General features: G+C 48.3%; 1 protein-coding gene across 2 annotated transcripts in view; it reads right to left on the reverse strand.

Moving 5' to 3' along the window:
* Positions 1 to 13,909, reverse strand: part of CHGB (chromogranin B) — a 29,594-nt gene that overhangs the window by 5,561 nt on the left and 10,124 nt on the right. The window contains exons 1-3 of one of the 2 annotated variants that reach the window (XM_040980983.1): positions 6,501 to 6,549; positions 2,610 to 2,656; positions 2,043 to 2,136 (exon numbers count right to left, since the gene is read on the reverse strand). In XM_040980983.1, coding sequence (XP_040836917.1) covers positions 2,043 to 2,136; positions 2,610 to 2,656; positions 6,501 to 6,549 — 190 coding nt within the window. Of the gene's footprint in view, positions 1 to 2,042; positions 2,137 to 2,609; positions 2,657 to 6,500; positions 6,550 to 13,909 lie in introns of those variants that run through there. The other variant, XM_040980984.1, reaches the window with a different exon arrangement.

Consider the following 13,909-nt stretch of genomic DNA (forward strand, 5'->3'; position numbering starts at 1 on the left):
TGAAAATAAATAAATAATTATAAAACCAAACAAACCTGGGATGCCCATATTCCACCCTGGCATGCCTGAGCCCAAGTCCCAGCTCTGCTTCCACTCCCACCATCTTGTGAACGTGTACCCTGGGAGGCAGCAGCGATGGCTTGAACACGTGGGTCCCTGCCCGGCACCCTGCCCCAGCCCTGGCTGTTGTGGGTATTTGGGAGATGAATCGGAGGCTGGAAGATTTCTCTATGTCTCTCTTCCCGGTCTTTCAAATAAATTAAATGTTAAAATATTAAATAATTTAAAAAGAAAAACACGTTCAGCAGGGGGAGCAGAGATGAGCATCAGGCGGGATGAAGGCTCGGTGGAATACCTCGCCTCCGCCCAGGGCTCCAGGCTCCACTCTCCAAGGCATAACCAGAGTAGGACAGACATTGCACACTGGAGCCCCAGGGCAGAGGCCCAAGCAGCATTTTCCATCAGTTCAAGTTCAAACTACTGGAGGGCAATGCTTTAAAAAGAAACATTAAAACTTCTTTTGAAAAACACCTCAAGATCTGATAACAGGGTTGTATTTCTCCACTCTAAGGAGCTAGGGAACATCTGCTTCCCCTTCAGAAGGGACTGACAGCTTCCGGGTGTGAAGCAGTTCCTCTTGTACTGTGTGTTATCTGTGTAGGCCTGGCTGGGGCTCAGGGCTGCAACCTCAGAGGGGCTCTGGCGCTGTGCTCCTCTGGGTACAGTGTCCCCAGGATCCTTGTAACATGGGCCATTTTATTTGTATCCATTTCCTAGGACTCTCAACAGACGCTGGAAAGACTCCAGGAGCCTAAGCCCGATTGATTTGACACCTCTGGCTAAGCAATCATGGTTCCCTGGTGACCTGAATAAATATCTCTTTCTGTTGCATCCATCTGGTACCTGCTGCTCTCACGCCCTGTAATGATCCCGAAACACGGTAGGGGAGAATGCAGAAGGAGGCGGTAGGCTGTGGGAACACGCTGTTCCTGTGGCATTGCAGCCCCAAGGTTGAGGAGGTTCCCTCACTGAAGCCACCAGAGGTGAACTGAGTTTCTTTGGCTAAGTTTTCTGGACAGTGTCCAGCATTACTTATTGTCTCTGTGTTACGCATGAGGGTTCATGAGCAGCAAGAGCAAGAGAAATCTGCAGTGATATTCTAAGGGGGAAAAAAATAATAATAAAATTCAACCGTTCCCAGGTTGGCCGCAAAGTGAAAGAGGGCAGTGTTTTCTGGGTTTGTTTAGATCAGCTTGACTTTACCCAGAGAAGATTGTGTTGATTTTGTAAAAGCGGTCGGTTGCATAATGTAGATACTGCTTATCCCATGGCTCAGATTTGTGTTTTCAGAGGAAGCTATTTAATACTAGGGAAGACTCGGGATAGACGCAAGTCTTTCATCTGACTCATTGGGAAATGTTCTGTTTCCCCTACATCCTCGCCTGAGCACCCAGTACCACTTGGCAGTGCCTTCCATTCGAATAAACTCTGCTTTGAAATGTCTTCACTAATCTGTCGTGTAAGCAGGCTGAGGGTTTCCAGGCCACGCTTCTAAGCTTCTAACGTCACACTGTCAGAGGAGGAGAGGGCATGGAGGAGAGGGACTTTTCCATCTGTAGCCCTTGATCTCCCCGACTCCCAGGATCACCTCCTCAGTGACTCACACACAAGCACTCCTCACATCGCCTTCCATCCCAGGAAAGGTCTGTTCGAGAATGTGAAATATGGAATGAAGGGATCTGAGAGCTGCTACGCATCCACCAAGGTTCTGGTGGAGTCCAACACCTTCACATTGCTTCAAGGTAGTAAGCACACGAGGCAAGGGTCCTTCCCTAGAGTCACCTGCTGAGTGGCAGAGCGGGGACCGGGGGGCCAACCTTCTGTCTTCCAAACACCAGTGCAGCCAATCAACACCATCTCTCTCCTTGCTGCATGATGTCGCACGCACCCTAAATCCCAAGTGGAAGGTGAGAGGGAGAGAGCAGGAGAAAAAGGAAAACCCACTGCAGGGACAAAGCGCTGCCTGCAGGGGAGGCACTTACTGTTCTTCAGGACTTGTCGGCACTCGGGGGTGATAGGTGGTGCGTTGGACTTGGACAGAGCACTTGAGAGGACCTCGATGATGCAGCGAGTCACCTGGGGGAAGACCCAGAAGCAGGTGGAACAACTGGTATCCCAAGGATGACAGATTGGCTCCCTGGGTCAAAGCTAATGGGAAGGATGCCTGCCCAAGTGACCTGGGCAAGTGTCCCTTGGACCCAGATTTGGAGGACCATAAGGAACCCTCCCAAGCCTCTATACAGGATGGTTCAAGAGAGCACTGGATTGGGAAGGGAAATAAATGCCCATTTCTGAACAAGGACAATGAAGGACACTACCATGATGACAGAGCTATCCCTTGGCCGGGTGGGGGAGGGGCTGGGCACTAAGCCTTCCCAGAAGGATGGAAAAACACAGCCCCAAAGGAGCATTCTTTGTTCCCATTCTCTCAGTGACAAACACCTGCCACACACAACCATGCTGTGTGTGTGTATGCATGTGTGTGTGTTTGACTTGGTCTGATGATGGGAGAAGCCTATAATAGATTCTGGGCTGACATTTCAACTTACCATCTCTTCATTGTGGTTCCTGTTGTCCAGTGGCACGGCACTGACAGCTTTGAAGGAGAAAAAGAATGATGAATATCTTGATTTTTTGGAAGCCACAAGAACCCAGGCTCATGCACTCACTGCCAGTAGTTGGAGGGCAGGCACCTCCGAGCCGAGCCGATCAGACAGCAGATAGCTAGGGGTGCTTCCTGCAGCAACCTCAAGCGCCCTGGCTGAACTTACACACATGCCATCAAAGGGCTTCCCCCTCACACTGTCTTCAACATATTTCCAAGCAATTGCTACCTTATATCCAATGTGCAGTCAAATCCAGAACACAGACAATTTCTTGAGTTGGTTGCTCAATTTTTGAAAATTTCACTAAATGTTGTACTCATGATCTTGGCAGTTGCTTACATATTCTACATTCATACAAGTTTAAAAACAAACCAGGTCTACATAGAACCAAGACGTTTTCCTCCGCTGTTCCCTTCGTTCCCCCGCCCCCTTAAAGATTTACTTGTTTTCCTGAAAGTCATAAAGGAGGTGAGAGAGAACACCCACCCTAAGGTCCACTCTTCAAATGGCTGCAGAGCTTTGGCCAAACCGCCCACGTGGGTGGCAGGAGCCCAGACACTTGAATCATCTTCTGCTGCCTTCCCAGTTGTACCAGCAGGGAAACCCATTGGAAGAGGGGTAGCCAGCACTCAAACCAGCACCCAAATGGGACGCTGGCATCGCAGATGGTGCTTAACCCTCTGCACTATGGCACCGGCCCTGCACCTTTTCTTTGTGTCTGCAATAACAGACCAACAGCTGTAGCCCCTTCTAGCTATTTCCACTCTCAACAAAATATCACCTCCTAAACTCCCTTGCTCCATGCAGACATAGTTGTCACTTAATTCCTTGCCTTGTTTTCACCCAAGGCCTTTGCCTGAAAAGGTTACACACGCACCTGCCTCATGGGCTTCCTCTCGCCTACGCCGGCTACAGCCATTAAAGAAAGGGCAAGTTCCCTAATTCTCCTGGGACAGCGTCAACGCCATAACATCAGGCACGCACTAGTGTTCAGCAACTAGCTTATGAGAACATTGTAAAAGGAAAAAAATTATGTAATTAAGTTGTAAGAGATTCTACCTATGTTAAGACAACGTTTGAAGTGCCTTTCTCTTAAGAAATGTTCCTGCTGATTTAAGTTTTTGTGTACCATTTTTTTCCTCCTTTGACACTATTTAATCTTTGGCCTGTCCTTTGCTGTGTCTAAGCCGTTTCTACAGAGGAACTCAAACATTTGCCTATGGGCCCATCTCTACCGTTCTACCCCCTGGCATCCTTGAGGGGGATAACTGCTGGCAGCAAGGGAGAAGCTCTAGGGAGGCAATGAGTCTAGGGTCCTGGAGCAACAGAAGCAGCAGCAGTTGGGCTAACAGCAAAAACCTCCAGACATCAGTCTTGGAAGGTACCTGACTGCAGTTTGCTTAGAATCAGCGACGTGCCCTTTCTGCCCCAAATGCTTCATTCTTCAAGCCTCTATAACTGGCGCCCAAATTAATGACCTGTCATGGGGATCAACTCAGAACAGCTGTTCGACTCACTCACTTTGACACCCTGAGCATTTAGAAGCTTTACCAAACCTTCTTTGTTAAATCAGTTCTGTGCTAATATTTTTCCCTCCCTCGTAAATGTAAAATATGTGGGTTTTTTTTAAATGAACTAATGGTATTGTCAAACTGTCAGAATTAAGATTTCGCATATTTATGAAAAAAAATATTTTTCTTTCTTTTGTGCATTTAAGTAATTTGTAGCTGATGTTTGTAAGTACAGGAAAATCCTACTTCTCTGACTGGTACTATTCAAACATCTTGGACAGAAAGAAATGAGAGTGGGCTTGTGAAAGCTTATTACACTTCTTGGTGAGACATCTACAATGTTGCTGTATTTCTTCCAATGCAATCTGTGACAACAGTAAAACCCCCCAAAATCAGGTTGAGTGCCATAGAATAGTTGAAGTTACATTTGTACACAGTAAGATTCAGGGGTTGCAAAAATAAAATGTTCATGTTCAAAGTAAAGTCATGAAATGGTAGAATATAATAATCTGAGAATATTTCATAGTGTGATTATGATTTGATCACAAACTGAAAAGAATAGCTGTGAAATAGGTTAAACAAGCTTTTCTGACAGTGAGTTATGAAGATCCCGAGTTCTTCCTAAAATGTGGGCCAGACCACATCTGAATGACAGAAACCATCTCACCCAGCATACCACAGAAATCATGCTTTCATATTTCTCTCTGGAGTGTGCACCAGCTATTATGAAAGATTGTGGATCCCCATCGAGAAGTTTCTAATAGTAGATGATGAACTAAATGGTTTCCTGAGGTTTCTCTCAATCTCATGATTGTGCTGAAGAAACAGATCGTACTGGAAGGCATCAGGCCTTGTAAGCAGAGGCTGGGGGCAGGAGCCAATGGTGAGTTAACTACTAACAGATACACCGTGTCTTTTCTGGGCTGATGGGAATATTCTGAGATTTGATAAGAGTGCTGACTATACAATGTGTGGATATACTAAAAACCACTGAATTACACACTTTAAAGGGTGGATTTTATGGCTTGTGAAAAACAGTTTTAAAAAAATCTTTTTTAAAAGGATATCCTGTACCCATTCTGTTACATAAGCGCTCTGGGTCTTTTATCATCACAGTTCACTAAATCCCACACATGTCAGTGTTCCAGGTCTGTTGCAATATAGGCAGCACAGTTACATCCCCTCAGTCCCTTTCTGGGAATACTCTGGAAGGAATTCTAAATGGTTTATTCTGCTTAATCGAGAAATATACCAACAACGTATAAAAATGAAAAAAAAAATTTTAGAAAACACTGAATGGAGGTAGCTTGCCATCAAACAAACTGCCCCTGGCTGTCATTCTGTCTCTGTAGTTGGGATCTGGCAATTTCTGTCAATGAACGTTGCAGAGCAATGGTGGCAATTATTTTAACTCTAGCTAGGAATCTCAAGCTCGATGCCAGTTTGCTAGAAACCATTGAAAGGACCCCAGAAAACCTCTACTTCAATCCACGGTGCTACACTCTCAACACTTTCAATAGACACAATATTGTTACTTCCACACGTACACACACGCACACACTTCTGAAATCTCCGAGTATTGTTTTCCTTCAGATTTAGAGTAGCTGGAAACATTAATCTCACAATCTTTCACACAGCAAAAGAAACTCAAAATTCAACGGCTTGAAATGTCATCCTCCTGAGTGGCCTGAATCATTTTGTTTTTACTATTTGTAAGATCCTTTTTTGCAGTTATTTTCTACACCAATTGTTTTTCCTGGAGTGTAAAAGTAAATAAGAATGTCTACTGCTGTTTCCATTCATAACTTTAAAGTAGTGTGACATCTTTCCACATATGAAAATACAAGAACACACTAAACACAGATAAAATATATTATATATGAACGCTTTTCAAAAGGCATGTTCCGTCTCTTCAAGTTTATATCACAACAGAGGTAATAAAAATAATACAGGAAAACAGGTGCCAACTAATATCATACTGCATGTGCTCTTGCCTTCGGAGACTCAAGACACAGAGAGCTGACATCCAAAATGAGCACAAAATGTGACTTTCCTTGGAGGTGCAGCACATTTGCTTCCTAGAAAAAGAGGACTCTCCAGGCTCAAGAAGGGAGCCCTCGGGTTCTTTCCAAGTCAGTCGGTGGGGAGGGGAGCGAGCTGAAGGGAAACACCCAGGCAAGAGAAGCAGCAAAAGCAGAAAACCTGCCCCTCGACCTCCCTCTCTCCCAGAACCCGCGCCCGGGATGCCCGCACGCCCGGAGCGGCCCGCAGGACCCGGGCCAGCGCTGTCCGCGGTGCTGAACGGCCCGCCGCGCCCACTCACCCGCCAGCACCGCGGCTCCCAGGAGGCTGAGAAGCCATGCACGCAGCATGGTCCCGGCTCGCCCCCAAGCTGCGCGGCCAGGGGCTGCTGCTGGCCCGGGGAGAAGCGAGGTGTCGAAGGCTGGCGAGACGGCGGTGCTCCGGGAAGGCAGTCCTGGGTCCCGGTCCCCGGCGGTGCGGCGCCGGCAGGCGCAACCCCGCTCTTTTAAAGGGCAGGCGGGGGCCGCAGGCCCGGGAGGAGCGGACAGCCGGGAGGCGGCACCCCCTCGCCCAGCCTGACGTCACGAGGCAGCCCCCCAGGGCGGCCGCGCAAGTGGGCGGAAATTTACGCCAGTCCAGGCGCCTGGCTGCGCAGGGTCCGGGACGGGGGTGGGGCGCAAAGCAGGGCGCAGGGAAGACAGGCAGGGAAGTTGGTGCAGATGCGCAGCAGCGGGAGAGGCGAGGAGCCCTGCGTGCTTGGATGGCGCCCCATCCCGCACCCCACCCCCACTTCCAATTCTGGAAGCGTGTGCCGGAGGCTGCGTGCACACGCGTGTGCTCCTGCAGAGACAATGTGTGAGTAAGTCTGATTTGTGTCTCCACCACCTGAGAAAGAGACGCTCGCCAGGGAGAGCGAAGGGAAGGATGGCTTCAATAATAAAAGGGGCACCAGAATATGCGACCTGATGTTACTTCAAACTTTCGGGCTTTTTATCTCCCCATGATTCATTTTCTCTATTTCTCTCTCCCTCGCTCGCTCTCTCTTCTCCTTTATCCCCCCTCCCCACTCTCCTCCCTGTCGTGATTCATAATATACATATACACGGTTACAAATAAAATCGGATGGCACCACGGATTTTCCTCCCTGCAATTCTCAAACTGTGCAGCTCCCCCTCAGCATCAACACTTCAACCTTTTCTGTGGTTGACTTAGGAGCGCACGCAGCTGCATCTTGGGAAGGACTCTGCATGGATACAGGATTTGTGTAGCCAATCCCCTTTCCATCTCTATTCCTTTGCCACACAGCCAGTCTCATATGTAGGAACTATTGCATCCTACGAGTCTTGTCCATTCTCTCTAGCTTTAACAAGCGAAACAGTATTTTGAGTATGTGTGAGAGCAAGGTGAAAACATCTTTCAGAATATTTTTGGCACAGATTCTCTAGGATGAATGAGGAACCAGGTAATGCCCCGCACAGAGCAGAAATGATCTCTTCTGTAATGCAGGCTTCAGGAAACAGAGCCAGCTGGATGCCCAAGTAAAGGGAGCTTTCGGTTTCTTTTTCCTGAAAAAGAATGAGGATCAAAATCTTTATCTATGAGCTATGTGACTTCATTTCTCTGAAAAGGCACCAAGACCACAGCCACAGAATTCTGCTTAGCATGGCCTTGGGTGTGCTTTTGTCACAACCACTAACTCCCGCTGGGGCTTGGGATACCAGCATGTAGCAGCACAGAACCTCTGCTACCCACCTCGCAATGCAGCCAGCTCCCTGCTAAAGCTTTCTGGGAGACAGTAGATGCTGGCTCAAGTACTTGGGTCCCTGCCACCCATATGGGTGTCCTCATTGAGTTTTGGGCTTTTGACGTCAGCCTATCCCAGCAAATATGTCCCCTGCTGGGGATATTTGGGTGTGGATGAGTAGGTGGAAAAATCTCTCTCTACTTTTCAAATGAAGGGAAAGTAAATTAAAGTTTAAAACATTCTTAAAGGGGGTTGGCGTTGTGGCATAGCAAGGCAAGCTACTGCCTGCAATGCCACCATCCCCATATGGGCACCAGTTCAAGTCCTGCATGCTTCACTTGCAATTCTGCTCCCTGTTAATGTTCCTGGGAAAGCAGTGGAAGACAGCCCAAGCCTTTGGACTCCTGGACCCATGTGGGAACTCCAGATGAAATTCCTGGCTCCTGGCTTGGGCCTGGCTGAGTCCCAGCTGCCTTTTGGGACTGACTCATCAGAAGGAAGATTTCTGTGTCTCTCCCACCACACACCATCCCCTAGTCCCCTGTAATTGTGCCTTTCAAATAAAGAAAATATTTTTAAATAAAATGCATTTTAAAAAAATTTAAAAGGATATTAGCGAGACAATTGACAAAATTCAAGGAAGATCCATGGGTTATAGAATCATGTTAATGTTAATTTCTTGATTTTGAGAATTTCTCTGTGGTTATGAGAATGTCTTTGTTTGCAGGAAATGCACATTGAAGTATCTAGACACTATTCTCAAATTTTAGAGAGAATGTGGTGCTATGGGCAGGAAAAGAGAGAAAGCAAAAGCAAGAGGGCCACATGCTAACATCTGCAGAGCTGGGGTGAAAAGTACATGGGACTTTTTATGCAACTTTGGCATTTTCCCTGAAATTTGAAGTTCTTTCAAAAACAATTAAAACATAATTTTGGGACATAAAAGAGTCTGTTCAGTAAATTAGTGGGTAGAGAAAAAGGTGAGTGACAGCCCTGATGGGGGTGTGAGCCTATGAGTCCCTGTCTGCTGTTGGAATTGATTATGTAAGCGTTCCAACTGTGCTTTCTGATGCACTGCTTGCCAAAAGTTCTTGAAAATTGGCACCTTCCAGGAGCATCTGTCTTCTGGGTTTCCACTGCTTCCTCTCTCTTGGCTTCTCCAAAATGCAAGGTTCCATACTTTTCGCGTCATCTTGTGTCCCCTCAGATGGGCCTCGGGTTTTTTATTCGTCATCAAGGCAAATCCTGATTTAGGAAAGAACTTTTTATTGTTGTCAATTGGACTTGAAAATGACAGCTGTGACCTCCAGCCAGTCCCCGCATCCATATTAGCTTTTTTTACATCTTTCTTTATTGTACCAATGAGCTGTGATTTTTGCCTTTCACATTTAGATTTCCACGTCCCCATAAAAGAAGAAGAATCTGGAAGAACACTTCTCAGGAATGCCCTTGACCTGGGAGGAGTAAGGAAAGCCAATGTTCTCTTCAGGAACCAGGACTCAGAATACGCATGCTGTGAGACGGAGGTATAGTCACTTTTTAAAACCATATCATCGTGGGGATTTTTACTGAAGTAACTGTCCTTTCCCACCTGCTTTGCAATACCATTCAAAGGAAGAAAAAAAAAGCACTTAAAAATCTAGAGCACGTGGGTGGGATGCATTTCTGAATTTTTCCAGGACAACTGGTGCATTTCATTTCATTGGTCTCTATATTCTTTACAGCAATACCATGATTTCTTTATCTTTTTTAGTAAGTCTTGACTCTCCACACCTTCAGAAGGGCACTGGTTGTTCTAGGTCCTTGGTATGTTGAGACACGTGGTGTCATCCACATCAATGTCAATGAAAAACCTCTGGGGGCAGAGCTGTCACGCTAGTGCACCAGGTTAAGCTGCTGCCTCAGCATCCCATACGAGTGATGAGTCCCAGCTGCTCTACTTCCAAGCCAACCTCCTGACCAGCCTGGAAAAAGTACTTGACCCACTGCCACTTGCAAGGGAGACCTGAAAGAAGCTCCTGGCGTGGGTCGAGCCCAGCCCTAACTACTGCAGCCATGTAGGGAAGGAGCAGTGGATGGAAGAGGTCTGCGTTTGTGTGTGTTTCTCTCTATGTAACTGTGCCATTCAAATACATAAGTTAGAAAAAAAAAAAAAGCTTACTAGGATTCTAATAGGAATTACATCAAATCTCTAGGTCAACTTAGGAATGGCTGACCTCTTACTACTGGGTACAATTACCTTTGGATAACATGCTAATGTCATCCAGTAATTCAAATTATCAAGAAAAGGGCGTGGCATGATAGCCTAGCGGCTCAAGTCCTCGCCTTGCACGTAGTGGAATCCCATATGGGTGCCAGTTCTAATCCCGGTGTCCCTGCTTCCCATCCAGCTCCCTGCTTGTTGCCGGGGAAAGCAGTCGAGGACGGCCCAAGGCCCTGGAACCCTGCACCTGTGTGGGAGACCTGGAAGAAGCTCCTGGCTACTGGCTTCAGATCAGCGCAGTACCGGGTGTTGCAGTCACTTGGGGAGTGAATCATCGGATGGAAGATCTTCTTCTCTCTCTTTCTTCCTTTCTGTATATCTGCCTTTCCAATAAAAAACAAATAAATCTTAAAAAAAAAAGAATAAGCCATGGTTTTAAACTGAAGTATCTTTTCCACTGGCGTCCAGCCTAGAAATTAAACTCAAAGGGGAAATATGATATACAACACATTCCAGGATCTGAAAAATTAAAGGAATACATAGAGAAAAGCGAGGAAACTCAGAGGCCAGCCTCTGCCCTCAACTGCGACATCCCTGGGGACTGAAGGACAGAGTCATCCATTCTCCCCTGGGTCCGGAAACCTAAACAACTCGGCAGGCTTGGAAGCAAAGTGCAGGTGCTGCCTGAGAGGGGGGACTGAGGCCCCAGGGAGGAAGGCTTGCTGATGGGAACTAGGAACATGGAAGAGAAGCAGCCACGACGAGCAAGGCAGCCGCTCTCCCAAGAACAGAGAGGAAAGAAGCACAGCTCAGTCGGAGCCTCCCTCCAGAGCCAGTGCGCTGAGCAGTCGCATCTACCTGGAAACAACCAACGAGGAAGTCTGGTAGATGGAGCTTGCAAGGACCAGTCCCTGTGTCAGGGAGAGAACTGAGGAGCAAACAACCAATGCACCACACGTGGACCCCTAGCAGCACAGGTATGACAGTGGGGCTTTTCTCCCACAATTCACTGCTCCATTTTATCTGCATATATGAATGCTGACTGACTATCAAACACTGCAGCACATGCAAATTTATCTGGGGACAGTAAGTTATGTGGTCACTCCTAATATGCATGGCACAGGAAGTACAGCACACCCGCTCTAGCAATGGTTAGCACACAGGAAGTGAAGGGGGAGGGGTGAAAGGGAGATTCCAGGCCAGGGAGAGCAGGCCAGCAAAATGGTGCTACCATGGAAACCGCTGCCCTGCAAGTGGACAGCTACAGAATTACCTGTGTGTGTGGCCATCAGGGCCAACGTTTATCTCCTAATAAGAAGTACCATGCCAACCAGTCCTCCTTGGGTGGCTTGGCACTAGCTACATTTAGCATCTGGCTTCATTTACCGGATCACATTATTGATGCATCTTAATGCAGTGGTGAAATCATACAGCAAAGCTTCACCTTAAGACAAGAAAGGGACTATTCAAACAAAGATTTAGAAAGGAAAATTTACAGAGAAAAGAGACACAGAGAGAAAAATCTTCCTTTTGCTGGCTCACTTCGCAAATGGTTGTGACAGCCAGAGCTGAGTCAATCCAAAGCCAGGAGCTTCCTCTGGGTGTCCCCTCTGGAACCAGCATTCACATGGGATGCCAGGGTTACAGGTGGCAGCTGAACTGGCTGTAGCACGCTGCCAGCCCCCACTTAGCAGTTTTTCCCAGAGTAAGGAGCTAGGATGGAGGATACTTGCAGGACTCCTGTACATTCCTCTGTCAACACATGCTGATCCGCCCAGAGTAATTTACAAAGCGCTTTCATGAATGTTCTTGACTGGGTTTTTACAGTAACTATTATACAATGGATTGCCCAGGTCGCTAATATCCACCTTATAAGATGAGAAACATGGGGTTACAATGGAAAACATAAACTGTCTAGTGTGGTGAAAAGCAGGGGTGAGATTACTTAAAATTTTTTTTTTTTTTTAATTTGAAAGGCTGACAGAATGAGAGAGAGACATCTCACAACAACGAGAAGAAAACCAGGGCCTATGAACTCAACCCAGGTCTCTAACACAGGCAGTAGGCTCAGTTACTTGAGCTGTTGCTGCTCCCTTCCAGGGCATGCGTTAGCAAGTTCATATCCCGGCTGCTCCTCCTCCCTTCCATCTTCCTGCTTGTGGCCTGAGAAAGCAACAGAGGATGGCCCAAAGCCTTGGGACCCTGCACCCGTGTGGGAGACCTGGAGGAAGTTCCTGTCTTCTGGCTTCAGGTCAGCGTAGCACCAGCCATTGTGCTCACTTGGGGAGTGAATCATCAGATGAAAGATCTTTCTCTCTGTCTCCCCTCCTCTCTGTATATCTGACTTTACAATAAAAACAAATAAATCTTAAAAGAAACAGTTCCAGTTCTGCTCTGTGACTCTTGCCCTTCTGGTGGGAATGGAGGCAGTGACCGAGTGACCATGTAGGGGAGGGCCGCCCTGCCCACATACAGTGGCGGAGGCAAGAGCTAAGGAGGGAGAGGTGCAATTCCTGCAGGCTGGCCCTCGACGCTCCCTCCTTCCCCGCCATCTGCTAAGAACGGTTCTGCTAGTATCCACGAGGGTCAGGAGGAGGGAACTGGATGGAATGTGCTGGAAGGCAGCTGGGAGGAGACTGAAGCTGTTTTCGGAGCGTATTTTCCAAGTTCAGTGTGTTCCAACTGATACATATGCGGCACAGGACTGCACATGTCTGCACAATGTTTGTGCTTGTCAGCGCTGAAATGAAAGGCAGAGTGCTCCAGTTCAATAAGAAATCACCAACAGGAAAGGCGCATGGCACTGTGGATAAGTTAGCACTTAGGAAGCCTGGATCCTGTATCAGATCCTGGCCCGAATCCCGGCTGCTTCACTTCCTATTCAACTTCCTGCTAATGTGCATCCTGGGAGGTGGCAGACAATGCCTCTGTTACTTGGGCACATGCCATGCACATGGGAGACCCACATGGTACTCTAGAATGTTGGCTTTGTCCTGGCTTGACAGTGGATGGAAGGCCCCTCTTTGCCTTTCTCTGTCTACCTTTTAAGTCGAAGCACATAAAAATGGAGAGAATTCATGAGAAATCTTCAAAAGACAAAAAGCAGGTAGGTTCACACGAAGGGAAAAAGGTCACACTCGCATGGTGGGAGCTCCCGTCAGCCCCCGGAGGAGCTCCCAGTCAGCCCCTGGAGGAGCTCCCCATCAGCTCCTGGAGGAGCTCCCGTCAGCCCCTGGAGGAGCTCCCGTCAGCCCCTGGAGGAGCTCCAGTGAGGATCCTTCCCCACTGGGAATGTAGGGGGGACCCTCCCCCCAAGCCCAGAAGCAGAAGCAAGCCTGTGGTAACTGCTGAGGAGTCTGGCAGGGTCCCTGGTGGGGACACAAGGAGTGGCCCCTTCCCCAACAGCGCGCCCAGCAGGGATGGCGGAGAAGTGGGGTATGTGTCCTGTTGTGTTGAGAAAGGGGGCAGGCGGCAGCAGGCAGCGGGCAGGGACAGCGGGCAGTGGGCAGGGGGCAGGGGACAGCGGGCAGGGACAGCGGGCAGGGGACAGCGGGCAGGGACAGCGGGCAGTGGGCAGGGGGCAGGGGACAGCGGGCAAGGGGCAGCAGGCAGGGGACAGCGGGCAGGGACAGCGGGCAGGGGGCAGGGGACAGCGGGCAGGGGGCAGCGGGCAGTGGTGCCTTTCTACCTTTCGGAAGTGACCTCTCTCCAGCCCTGGCGCCTTGATATCCATCAGGCTCTTTCCATCCTTCCCATCAAAGTC

The sequence above is a fragment of the Ochotona curzoniae genome, unplaced genomic scaffold, assembly GCF_017591425.1.
Source record: "Ochotona curzoniae isolate NIBS_2020 unplaced genomic scaffold, NIBS_Ocur_1.0 contig_3520, whole genome shotgun sequence".
NCBI classification, from domain to species: Eukaryota; Metazoa; Chordata; class Mammalia; order Lagomorpha; family Ochotonidae; genus Ochotona; species Ochotona curzoniae.